A 13,294-nucleotide genomic window follows, 5' to 3' on the forward strand; every position below is an offset into this window, starting at 1 on the left:
GTGAACACTGACTGTATAGCAGAGATAAAGAGAGGAGTGCATATTCTGCCATGGAAAAGCAACTACGCAGCTGCTTAAATATATATATTTTTTTATTTTACCGAGGTATCGTCCCTCCTGCTGTGCATAACACAAGTATCGTCTCTGTTCATTATCACCCTCCAATTATTGTACGTGCATTCACACGGCAGCTAAGTCCTGCTGTAACCTTGCGTTCATTCTCCCTCTAATGAACAGCTGCCTCCAAATGTCACATGGACTATTATATTCCCTCGTCTTAGCACTCATAGCCGTCATTCTTCTTTGCTTTGTTGACAGGGACAAGGCACCGGGGCAGAGAGAATGCGACTACTCCATCGACAACATCAATACATGTATCCGGGACATTGAGCATGCCTCGCTAGCCGCTGTGGGCCAGACCTTGCCCTGCAGAGACGACATCTCGATGGAAGTGAGTTCAGAGAAGCCGCCTGCAGAGAAGTACTACATCTCAGCTGCTTTTTCTTTAAATGTTCCGAGTTCTACTATAATTATCTGCTGACATATCCCACCAGGCTCTCCAAGACCTGCTGACATCCTCGGTGCAGGAGATTGGTCACCTGATTGATCCCATCTCCACGGCAGCGCGAGGTGAAGCCGCCATGCTCGGCCACAAGGTACCAGTCCGCGTATATTCCATCATCCCTCCCGTCTTTAGAGAGCCCCTGTTTATGATAGCCGATGAGCGAGTTCTGCCTTTGTCTCTCAGTCCGTTCTGGTAAATAAAACATTTCTTACCCCCAGGTAACCCAACTAGCCAGTTACTTTGAGCCACTCATTGTGGCATCTGTGGGCCTGGCCTCTAAGCTCCATGACCACCAGCAACAGATGACCATACTGGACCAGACAAAGACCCTGTCTGAGTCCGCCCTGCAGATGCTTTATGCTGCCAAGGAGGGAGGGGGAAACCCAAAGGTAGACAGAATTGAGCAGTTATGCTTATTTGAATTCCAGAACAATGCCTACTGTAGCATGAGCTTACAGCTGTCTCACACTGTGTCATTGAGTATTGTTTTGTGCCTAGCGTCTGTCACTTGATTGCACCACTTTGCCTCAACTCAGTGATCTCACTGTCACTCTCCGCATGTGTGGAAGTGCATGTACTGTGGTTCTTATACCAGCTGTGTGTGTTTGGAGATATGCTTCTGATTCTGATGGTTGGCTGAATTCTCAGGCTTGCCACACCCACGACGCCATCTCTGAGGCTGCCCAGCTGATGAAGGAGGCTGTTGATGACATCATGGTGACTTTGAATGAAGCAGCTAGCGAGGGGGGCATGGTTGGAGGAATGGTGGAGTCCATTGCTGAGTCCTTAGGCAGGGTGAGTTAGGGTGTGCGTGTGTGTGTGCGTGCATGTGTGCGTGCGTGCGTGCGTGTGTGCGTGCATGTGTGCGTGCGTGCGTGCGTGCGTGCGTGCGTGCGTGCGTGCGTGCGTGCGTGCGTGCGTGCGTGCGTGCGCATATTTGCATGTATCCGTGTGTCAGAGATGGGGACTCGAGTAAACACTGCAGCACTGACATTCTTTCTGAATCGATACAAAGAAAAACAAAATAAACCATGGTGTCATATTGGAGATAGCTAGGGCTTCTTTAAACAAACATTTACAGCTTATATTTTAGCGACATGCTCCAAATCAGTTCCTGACTGTACGATAAGGTCAGCTGTAGATCTAGATTCAGACACCTCATTTCTAAATATGAGCAAGAATCGTGCAGCACTAGTTGGCTGTCCAATTTGCTACAAGAGAGACTCTAAGAGAGGTTTACAGTAAGTCAAGCACTTTGATGTTGTCTGTTTATAGCCACAGTAGTTAGCTCCAGGTGCCACATTTTGAATGTACGTTAGTAATGTTCAGTAACTACAGACTAAAGACAATAACTATTTTCATGGAAAAAAATTGAATCGTGATCTCAATTCTTGTGGAGGAAACTTGTGCAGCACTAGTGTGCAGATAACACAATCCTGATGGTTTTGAGTGATTTTCAGTTTGAAACGCTTATTATCCTTATCTTGACAGTTGTAAGACAAAGCATGCTGTCCCTTTAAGATTGATGCCAGGGGGATTGTGCTGAAGAGCACGTCCTAAGTGACATTCATTAGTCAAATAGATGACAAGTGTTAAGTCCTCAGCCCACTGCTGATGTCAGCTGTCATTCAGCCTACTGGGTGATGTGCCGATGTGCTGATGGTCCTGCAGATAATTGAAGGTGACGTGCACATCGTCAGATACCCATGCTGAGATCAGATATAACTCTCAGTTTCATTCTCCCCTCTTTCCATACATATTTGTTCATGTTGATGCTAAGGATAGCTTGTCAACCTACCTGAGAATGCTATTAATAGCGAAGCAAATCAAAATGGTGGCCAACTGCTTCCCATAAACGACATACACTGGAGTTATTAAAGCCTGGCTTAAAGACTGACGCCAGGGTTTTTTTTTTACCTCCACAGTTGGATGAGGGAACTCCTCCCGAGCCAGCGGGCTCATTCGTGGACTACCAAACCACCATGGTGAAGTTCTCCAAGGCCATCGCCATCACCGCACAAGAGATGGTGAGCACTGAGCAGAACGGTCGGCTATGCTATACACGCCTTGATGTGCTTGTCATCACATTGTGTCAACATGCTTAATGGGCCCTGTGCTGATCTTGTACGCTCTGTGCCACACCAGATGACAAAGTCGGTGACCTGCCCGGAGGAACTGGGTGGCCTTGCCTCGCAGGTGACAGTGGACTATGGACAGCTGGCTCACCAGGGACGTCTGGCAGCTGCCACCGCAGAACCAGAGGAGGTGAGAACGCATGCTCTCATCATGGCTTACGGGTGAAAACCAGTGAAAGTAACAGAATCAGTGTGATTATGTTGTAGTTTACTTTCACTGCTAGTGCAGTGTCTCTGAAATTCCTGTCTGACACATCAGCTAATCCTTTTTTATCTCTTATTTTTTCCAAAAGAGTACTCTGATGTTTTCACACAGGCATCAGATATGTGCCAGTCTTTGATAGAACGCACCTTCCTCAAGGCTGCTTTTTCGACAGCTCGAGATAAAAAAAGGGATATACTATCCTCACCGCCTCCACATCCATCCACTCAGCACCCACATAGTCTGCCTTAAAGGCTTGTCTGCGAGTTGCAGAGGACGGTGCCAGCTTGTGTAAAAACAAAGCCATAATAAGCGGACACAGCTCTTATCAATATCTTGTACATAACACACTGCCTGAAGCCCAGCTGGTTACCATAGCGACATTGTACCTCTACAAGGCTAAAATGCGTATAATGAAGTGCCACCCACCCGTGAATCTCAGGCAGGAAATTAAAGGTGTAGTGCCACCATTGCTGGTGCTGGAAATCAGTTTTCCTTCCACCCCGGGGCTGATAATAATAAGAGGCTCGTCAGCTCAGGACATGATTGCCGCTGTCTGGTGCATGGGGCGCGGAGATGGGACAATTGTGTGCACTGGCAGTTAACTGGTGACCGGCTGGTTGTGTGTCGTACAGGTGGCGTTCCAGATAAAGGTGCGGGTGCAGGAGCTGGGCCACGGCTGCATCTACCTGGTCCAGAAGGCTGGAGCGCTGCAGATCAGCCCTACCGACAGCTTCTCCAAGAGGGAGCTCATTGAGTGTGCCCGCGCCGTCACAGAGAAGGTAAGCTGCTCGTAGCAGAAGAAAGTGCCAGAGATTTCTCAAAAGCTTGCACACACACAAAAGCCCTTTCATGTTTTTTTTATATTCTCCCAACTGCACTTGGCTGTCATATTAAGCATTCAGCATCACACTTGTCTTCTCCGGTGTTTTTTGAGGCAAAGTGAAAGCACAGCATCAAGTCAGCATTCGGAGGTATTTTGTGCTTTGCACTGTGTTTCAAATGAAGTGATGAAGGACACGTTGTAATAGGTTTTCTCGCAGTCCGTCAATATTATGTCTCTTTGTATTGTGGAAAATGTGTTAAAAGTTGTGCAGGTGACAGGGAAACTGCATGCCCATTCTTTCCAGAACCACGTCTGTGCCATCAAATCCCAATTAGCCGTAACCACTTAGCCACAACACAATTTATAAAATTATTTCAAAAATAGCCAACAACCTCTGCTTTTCTTTTTTTAAAGGTTGCTCTGTACATTTTTATTTGGGTCCAAAGCCCTTGCCAGCTGCCTCTTTTACTTGTCATTTTTACTGGCATCCCGGTTTATGTAGCCTACAGGTCCTGGCATAGCAAGTAAATCCACTCCATAACATTTTTTTTTGCTAATTTTGTGTTTAGTGTTTTATTGTTGTTTTTCCCCAACTTTTTTCTTAGCTTATGCTTCAAGAGCACATTTTCCTGATGACATTAGGGCAGTGGATTTAGACCTGATGTCCCTGCTGTGACCCTGGTAATCACTGCTGCCACCGCTCACTCATGCTTGGCTGGCGCATGATTGGATTCATGGCTCATATCAGACTTGAATAATTTGTGGCCTCATGCGTATGGATTTCTGAACCTTGCGCCTCACTGGAATGCACCTCTCCAGGGCTTTCTGTTTGTTTGTGTGGCGGGATGGGGGCAGACGGGGGCGTGATTTGCAGAGTCATACTCATTGGCCTAATGTGATTGTTTGTGCGGCAGAGTCTGGGCCTAATGCCTGGTTTGCCCCGCCCTATTCCGCCGTCGCCGAGCTTGCTCAGATCGCACACCAGCGACTATTGATGGCATGATGTGAATATCGTCGTTGTCGGGTGGAAACCTGCTGTGTGTCCAAGACTGTTGTCAAGAAATGAAAAAATGAAAATCTGCTCCAGTCGATCTAATGGATTTATAATATCTGGACACATGCTCTAATACATTCATTGGTCGGTGTCTCTATTTTGGGCATGTCAATATAGGTGAAATGTTTCAAAAATATTCCAAACTAGTGAAAATAGCAGATCTACAAGCTCACAACTCACAACTACTGTAAGTGGTTAAATAATTAAAAGTGGTTAAATAATTTCTCAGTGTGACCATTAGGATTATAAAAATAAGCAGTCATCAGCATCATGAAACATGTACGGCTCAGTGTCTATACTGTTCGTGACATGTTTTCCTCACACCATCTTGCAGCTTTTGTGTGAGTTTGTACAGTCAGTAGGTCCCAGCTGTCTGCATGTGGAACAGTAGTGGAAGAAAAAGTACTGAGATATTTGACTTACTTATACTTTGTTAAGTAGGGATGGGAATTGATTCGATATTGCCTTTATTCTGCTTATCGCCTGATTCTTTATGCCCTTATTGATTCATTTTATATCAATATCGTAGATATGGATCATGAGACTAGGTTTTTACATATCATAATAATGATATTGTGTCTTTTCCTAATGTAATTGTATGAACTTATCTAGCTGTTCTATTATGCCATCAAAATCAAATATTTTTTTCTTTCATTTATTTTATTTTCTTTCTCTTTTCTTTTTTTGACTGACACAAAGACAGAGATTTCATGCAATTTTAGTTTGATAGTCCAGCCCTAATTTTAACATGTCAAAATAAATTACTTTTCCTTTTCAGAAATATAATGTGTTCAACACTTTATTGAAGCTGGTAACGGTGCAGCTCACTGTAATGATTGTATGTTGCTGGGTAGTTTAACCTACCAAAATATATGATAATTTATTAGGTGATTCATAATTTGAACAAAAAATCTAAATCTGCAATGTAGCTATAGTAACTAAATCTGTAAAATAAATGGAAATACTCAAATAATGTACAGGAACCTCTTTAGTTACAATTTACAATGTAGGCATTTAGTGAGCGATTTACAGTAAGCAAGAACAACACATGGTAATACATCAAATACATAGAAAATAGAAATAGAGGGTATGCGCATGCTTAAAGTGAATGGCACATCGAGTGGCAAAGCAACATGCAAAGTGAGTTTAACATTGTTTAACGTTGTTTAATGCAATCAGATAGGACTTTTCTGTTTGGATGCATGGGTTGTCAAGGCCAGAAAGTAGATTTTTGCCACTCAGTAGGCATTCCTGCATAACTTCCGGCTTTGATGATGATGTCACGTGCATACCCTCTATAGTCATCAAGAAGCATAAGCAAGCTAAGAACCCAGCATCTGTCTAACAGTAGAATATATCTATACAGTGAAGCTATGAGTAATTCACTATAGAGTGCTATGTCTACATAAAATACTATGTAAAAAATACTATGTTCAGACTACAGTGGAAGTGATTGGGAGTGATTGACGTACAGTACTTGACATTCCACCAGTGATGTGGCACACTGTGCTCTGCTCTTCTTGCAGGTGTCCTTGGTGCTGTCAGCACTTCAGGCAGGGAACAAAGGCACCCAGGCCTGCATCACGGCTGGCAGCGCTGTCTCTGGCATCATCGCTGACCTGGACACCACCATCATGTTTGCCTCTGCCGGAACACTCAACGCAGAGAACGAGGAGTCCTTTGCCGATCACAGGTGCAATGAACCTTGCCACAACGACAAACATGTTTCTCAACATGGGGTCCCTATAGGGGCTCCAAGGAGTCCCCAGCTAAATGATGGATAGTTAGGAACCAAATAACAATATACCAAATAAGGCACATCGGTACCGCATTTTTTTGCGCCCCGCCGCTAGGGGACGTTGTTTGCTATGGACCCCATCACCCCAACGTATACTCGGTTTATATAATGATTGAGCCCCACGGCATCTTTTAACATTGGTCCGGTTGCTATGGCAACGCCCCGTCACCACCAGCTATGGGACGTTAAAACAGACAGACAGACACTTTATTGATCCCCGAGGGGACATTCATGATCCCATAGCTCATACTGGCATACAATAAGGTTAAAAACACATCACAAAAAGAGGAGGGCACAGGTTAAAATTGAGAGGAGACAAATATATTATGTATAAGCATAAAAAGCATTAAAAAAGGTGTCACTGGGGATTATAATCATTTGTTATTGCACATAGACCCATAAATAACTACAACTAACAGCCAATAGTCCAGTTCATAGGCCATAGGACATGTTGACCATTGTTTGATCAAATTTGGCCAAAAAAGTCAAAATATGCCAGAGCAGAGCTGGACGATTGAAAAATTGCTGTTATTAACTTGGACGCCAGGGGGCGGTAGATGCTTTAGGTACAGTAGCAGGTGCTAGCCTGAGCGAAGAAGGGGCGGTCTTTGTTGTTTTGGTGGAAGTGAAACTAATCGAAACCCCCGGCTTTGCCCAACGAGGCCTACTAGCGATGCGATCAGTGTTTTCATTAGTGGGAGGTTGGATTAATGATTTAATTTCCTATTTCATCTCATCTTGATCCATAATGTCAATAAAGACAGCGTGCATGCGTGTGCAGGCAGGGATTTGGGCTTTTTTACGTGGATGCTAGTGGTGCCTAGCAACAAAGCTAAAAGAAAAAGCTATATATTTTTGTATTATTAATTAATCAAAATCTCGTTCTCTCGGGCATGGCTACCTGGACAAAGGTAGTTTAATCTCGTCCTCTCTGCATGGCGTTGAAACTGTTAAATAACCCTACCTTCTGCTTAGCAAAGCAATGCTGGCAGTGTGTGGAGTGTGACTTTGGAGCAGACTGTGACTGAACAACTTCCCCAATCCCTCAGGGAGAGCATCTTGAAGACAGCCAAGGCGCTGGTAGAAGATACCAAGCTGCTGGTGGCTGGAGCCGCATCCAGCCAGGACAGGCTGGCCCAGGCCGCCCAGTCTTCAGCCAAGACCATCACCCAGCTCACTGAGGTGGTCAAGATGGGAGCGACAAGCATGGGCTCAGAGGACCCCGAGACACAGGTGAACACGCTGATGGTAGTTTATGAACGCGTTCATTGAAAAAGTCTCGGTGGAAATATCCTGTCTGATCCTCCAATACCCGGAATTCACTGTGAGGGCTTGGTTCTCCAGAGGTTCTTGAGGTCTCATGCCCCCTAGTGTCAACGGCCTTACTAGTCCTTAGAAAGGGGGATGGTTGTAGTTTGGAATATCAGTGTGTGTGTGTGTGTGTGTGTGTGTGTGTGTGTTTGTGTGTGTGTGTGTGTGTGTGTGTGTGTGTGTGTGTGTGTGTGTGTGTGTGTGTGTGTGTGTGTGTGTGTGTGTGTGTGTGTGTGTGTGTGTGTGTGTGTGTGTGTGTGTGTGTGTGTGTGTGTGTGTGTCAAAGTTGTGTTTTATTCCAGTTGTTTTTGGTTGAGTGGCATACAAGTTTAGAGAAATACAATAATAAGTACTACAAGTGCAAACACAGTGAGCAGGGCTGAGCATGACCTAAAATCACACCCGTGTGAACTGAGTGGTGTAAGGTCTTATATAGACTGTTCAGCTGTGGTCTGACGTAATGTCTGACGTAATGAAATCACACCCGTGTGAAATGGGTAACCATAGCAACCATGCTAATTTTTTGGTACGAACAGACAGACAGACAAACTAACAAAGCCAGTTGTAGGAGTGGTTTACACCACTCAAAAATCCACACTTAATGTTGAAACTGATACCTTAATTATCAAAAGAAAACCTACCTATCTGACTACTCTAACCTTCTACCTAATTCAAAACAAAAATACAGTGTGAGGAACCTGCTTGTCTACCTGGTGGAGTGGAAATGTGCTATGGGACAATACCTACTATACCTGCTCTTGACCACAATACAATATGCACTATAAACGATGTGTAGCAACTCTTAAGAGGTTTCACTCAATGAATTAATGGGTTAAGGCACTATTCCTCTCCTGCACGTTGGGCACGCTGTCACTATACTCTAGCCAGAGTTGAACTGAAGGACAGCGGCCAGGAGTGTAGTCTTCAGGGTTACTTTATGCTGTCAGGTGGACTCAGGTGGAGGAGCCGGTTGGATGCTCTGGTGAGCACACACTAGTTCTCTACAGCCACTTTTTTTTTTACATCTAACTACTTACTTTGTGCTAGAAATCTGGTTCAAACTTCAACATGTTCAGCTTTATGCAGTTATTTTTCTTTTCACAAATGTAAAAGTTTTTGCATGAGGAAGAGTCAGATCTTTCTAGGTTCACCCAGTTGAATGCTAACAACGCATTCAAACCTCGGCCGCTAAATACGGGTTTTGACCACATGTACAGTATATTAGTGCAGTACTGTACTGCTTGTTTTCAATATTGTATGTCTTTCTAATGTCCATCATTTAGATTTCTTCGTCATTCAACCCTGCACCTGTGTGCACCGATGAAGCTTTTTATCCCTTTGTTACCCATATAAATTATTATCATCTAGAATTAGCCCTCTACAATGGATGTCCTCTATCATTCCACAGACACTGGGGGTTAGATTCTCTTTGTAATTGCAGTCTGCTTCCTCTCTCTCCCCTGTGTGTAAGCCTCTATCTCTGCCCTCCTCTCAGACACAAGTATCATGGCTCTAGGTGGAAGTGATAAGCTCCACACTGTTAAATCCTGTCCCCGGGGTGCTGCTGATAAACCTATACTCTGGCTATTGTGGCCGTATTGATTCCAGCTCTATGTCCCCCAGGTGGTTCTGATAAACGCGGTGCGGGACGTGGCCAAGGCTCTGGCCGAGCTCATCGGCGCCACCAAGTGCGCGGCGGGCAAGCCGCCCGACGATCCGTCCATGTACCAGCTGAAGAGCGCTGCCAAGGTAAGGAACGAGACAAGTCTCAAATTGAAAGGATTGTAACATGCAGGTTTAGATACTGTATGTGTATTGTCACTTGGGGGTTTATTTTCTCATTGAGGTACAGTATATGGGGGTATGTGTGGATGTATGCCTTGGTACTTATCTCTTTGTGTGACAGCTACATGTTTGGCATGGCATCGTTCATGCAATGTCTCACAAAGCACAAAGCATGACATTGTCGAACACAACGATGTGACAGTGACAGTCCTTATCTGGGTGGTTTTAGCGTTCTCTCATTCTGTCAGCTCTGCACAGGAGCTGCACTAGTGTCACTAAGGATGAGTGTGTGTGTGCGTGCGTGCGTGCGTGCGTGCGTGCGTGCGTGCGTGCGTGCGTGCGTGCGTGCGTGCGTGCGTGCGTGCGTGCGCATACACAAGACTGCAAGACATGCATGCAGTACTTGTACCTGCAGTGTGCACGTGGTGATTTGACTCTGCTTTGAATCTTTAGATTTGAGCTGACACTTTTAACTAAAGCTCAGCCAAACATTCCCTCTCTGTCCTTGTCCGTGGTCATGACAACCCCCTCCATCTCCATGGACGAATTGTCACATGAAACAGCTGCTTAGCACTAAAAACAGACACAGCCAGAAGCCAGACTTTTTATGTTTTGATCTTTACTGGTCTTGATCAAGGCCGTTAATCTGTCTGCATCAGATGTACAGTATTGCTCACATCAACAACTTCTCACCAGATCTTTGTCTCTCCGTTACCCTTCTCGCACCCCCTCTGACAATTTTCATTTGCCCCCAGCTGTCTTTCTTGTACGTCTAACTGTATACCACAGGCCTTCTGACGGTGTCTCATATAAATGGAATTAGGCCCACCCATGAGCCCGGCTCATGTTGACAGATTGTTGCTTTTCCTCCAACATATGGTGACCTCCGAGTGGGACCCCCTCTCTCAAACACCGGGTGCTCAAATTCTCATCCCCCCGCCCCTTTGACACAATGTAGCCTTTACAAAATGCAGCACAGCACATCTGATTGTGATATCGTGATTGTCACAGTGGAGACAGTTCTCTCTCCAGCGTACCGCTTCTTCAGTGCTATATTAGTAGCGATTCAACGCCAGCCTCTGGTGCTAACGTCAAAACACATCCTTCATCCCTCTGTTCGCCCCGGAGCGCTCGCTGATCTGGTTAATTTGATTGAACACAGCGACGCATTAAATAACCACCTTCTGCCAACGTAGTCATTATTCATTGTAATAGAATCTGGACGCCGTTGTTTGGAGGGAGGGAAACAAGATTGCCATTAACTGTCTGAGGCGAAAGAGCTCCACCTTCTGGTACGATGGTCATTCGTGTTGTTCCCCTCCCTCTGTGTTTGACAGGTCATGGTCACCAACGTGACGTCTCTGCTGAAGACGGTGAAGGCGGTGGAGGACGAAGCCACTCGCGGGACGAGGGCGCTGGAGGCCACCATCGAGTGCATCAAACAGGAGCTGACGGTAAGTGTGGCCGACATCATCACTCATCCTCTGGGCTCTGTGCACACAGAATAACTCTGACCTATACTTCCGGGTTGCTTCCCTACTTCCTTCGCAGGTGTTACCGATGATACCAATTAAGGCTCTGTTCCATTTAGTTGTGCAGTGGTTGTCAAACATTTTAAATTCAAGGACTTGTACACTCTCAGAGTTACACATCCGTATGGGGCCATTTGGAACTCACTCAAGGACACTTTGAGCCCTACTGTTAGTTTGACCAGAATGGAACAGAGCCTTCATTAGTGTCAGCGGTAACACCTGTGAAGGAAATAGGGAAGGGGCCCAAGTTCTTTCCAAAATGGCGTGTGTCCATAGAGCCCATTGGGTGTCCGGGAAGGAGGGACGCGGTCAAACTGGCGCCGGCAATGCTAAACAGTGCTAGAGATGGTCCTTCCTGCTGCTCTTATCAGAGATTGGGGAAAAGAGACCATTTTCTTTGTGATTTAATGCTATTCCTTATCAGCGGATTCCCTCCCCAGCACCACATCAGGCTTAATCCCAAGAGCTACAGCCAAAGCCAAATAAAACACAGCCCACTTAACTCGCAATTACACTGCCATCAATATCAGAGGGGATTGTCCTCCTTGCTTGTTTACCCTTATTTCTGCTGTTGCGCAGTCCATGTGGGTCACCTCAGTTCTTCACTGAGCTATAATCTATAGCAGTGTTTCAGTCCAGCCTATACCAAAGCACCTGTGTCAGTGTACCTGTGTCTGGAGTGAAGTAGCTTTTTCTTTTTATATATAAATATATATATATAAATATATATATATATATATATATATATATATATATATATATATATATATATTTCCTCCCGGAATTTTCCCCAGTGAGGGGTGGGAGGGGCTGGACGGCTGAACATGAAGGACAACGGACGTGCGCTTTTGAGAAACAATAAAAAAAAAACTGCTGAAAACAGAAGCACAACACAGGATAAAGGAAACATTCAGTCTAAATGTCCAGTTTGCTAGCTAATTCACAACAACTACTACTACTTTGGTGTTGAAACTTTTTATGAAAAGGCTACTACAGTGAAGTAGGGCATTAACGAGTTGAGATCTTTCCAAGTCGAAGTTGAGTCGATGCATGGTTTTATGACGGGGGGGGGGGGGGGGGACTTTAACAGGGGGCGGGTGGAGGTGTGCGTGCTCAAATACGGAGCATGTCAAACAAAGCACTGCGCACACAGTGGCCTCTCCAAAATGTCACAGTGTATGTAAGTCTTCCGTGATGTTATAGGCTACACTGTGGTGAAAGGGCCCCACCCGGATCCTTGTAGGGGGACCTCTGGATTTTGAGCGACGCTACTGTTAGTCACATTGGCTCTGGCTTTTTATTGGTTCAATACTTATAAAACTTGCAGACAGACGTGACACTTTAACTTAAAACAAAAAATAAAATAAAATAAAGAAAAAACATAATAAAACAGTGCAGTTCCTCTGCACTGTTATTGGAATAGTATTAGTGAAATACCTTGTATTAGTGAAATACAAGGAAGTGGGCCAGATCTTCCAATGGGTTTCCCCAGCCTTTCATTTTTGAGCCAAATGCAAACGAAAATAAAAGCCTGGATACCAAGGCTAGTTGATCGCCTATTTTCGTAGTATGACAAAGTAGCCAATTATGGCGATACAAGGTTTCTACCTGGCAGCGACGATATTAAGGTACTGCGTCTTAGTCCACTCGGTGTGTACCAAAGTACCATCATCAGCAGCAGTGTGAATGCCTCATCCTGTCGTCAGGTGTTCCGGTCCAAGGACATCCCCGAGAAGTCCACCACGCCAGAGGAGTTCATCCGCATGACAAAGGGCATCACCAAGGCAACGGCCAAGGCGGTGGCGGCGGGCAACTCGACCCAGCAGGAGGACGTGATTGTCACGGCCAACCTGAGCCGCAAAGCCATCACGGATATGCTGACCACCTGCAAGGTGCTAAGCTACACACACACACACACACACACACACACACACACACACACACTGACACACACACACACACACACACACACACACACACACACAAACACCTGCAAGGTGCTAAGCTACACACACACACGCAAGGTGCTAAGCTACAGCTGCCCACGGCCTAGCGAGAGGCACATACGCACATGACACACACACAC

At 45.4% G+C, this 13,294-nt stretch overlaps 1 protein-coding gene across 1 annotated transcript in view; it reads left to right on the plus strand.

Moving 5' to 3' along the window:
* Positions 1 to 13,294, plus strand: part of tln2b (talin 2b) — an 80,945-nt gene that overhangs the window by 55,833 nt on the left and 11,818 nt on the right. The window contains exons 37-48 of the mRNA XM_079500629.1: positions 319 to 451; positions 555 to 656; positions 784 to 954; positions 1,214 to 1,360; positions 2,491 to 2,592; positions 2,711 to 2,830; positions 3,538 to 3,684; positions 6,309 to 6,475; positions 7,630 to 7,813; positions 9,515 to 9,640; positions 11,014 to 11,130; positions 12,915 to 13,100. Coding sequence (XP_079356755.1) covers positions 319 to 451; positions 555 to 656; positions 784 to 954; positions 1,214 to 1,360; positions 2,491 to 2,592; positions 2,711 to 2,830; positions 3,538 to 3,684; positions 6,309 to 6,475; positions 7,630 to 7,813; positions 9,515 to 9,640; positions 11,014 to 11,130; positions 12,915 to 13,100 — 1,702 coding nt within the window. The remainder of the gene's footprint in view (positions 1 to 318; positions 452 to 554; positions 657 to 783; positions 955 to 1,213; positions 1,361 to 2,490; positions 2,593 to 2,710; positions 2,831 to 3,537; positions 3,685 to 6,308; positions 6,476 to 7,629; positions 7,814 to 9,514; positions 9,641 to 11,013; positions 11,131 to 12,914; positions 13,101 to 13,294) is intronic.

Source organism: Electrona antarctica, assembly GCF_951216825.1.
Source record: "Electrona antarctica genome assembly, chromosome: 5".
Taxonomy (NCBI): Eukaryota; Metazoa; Chordata; class Actinopteri; order Myctophiformes; family Myctophidae; genus Electrona; species Electrona antarctica.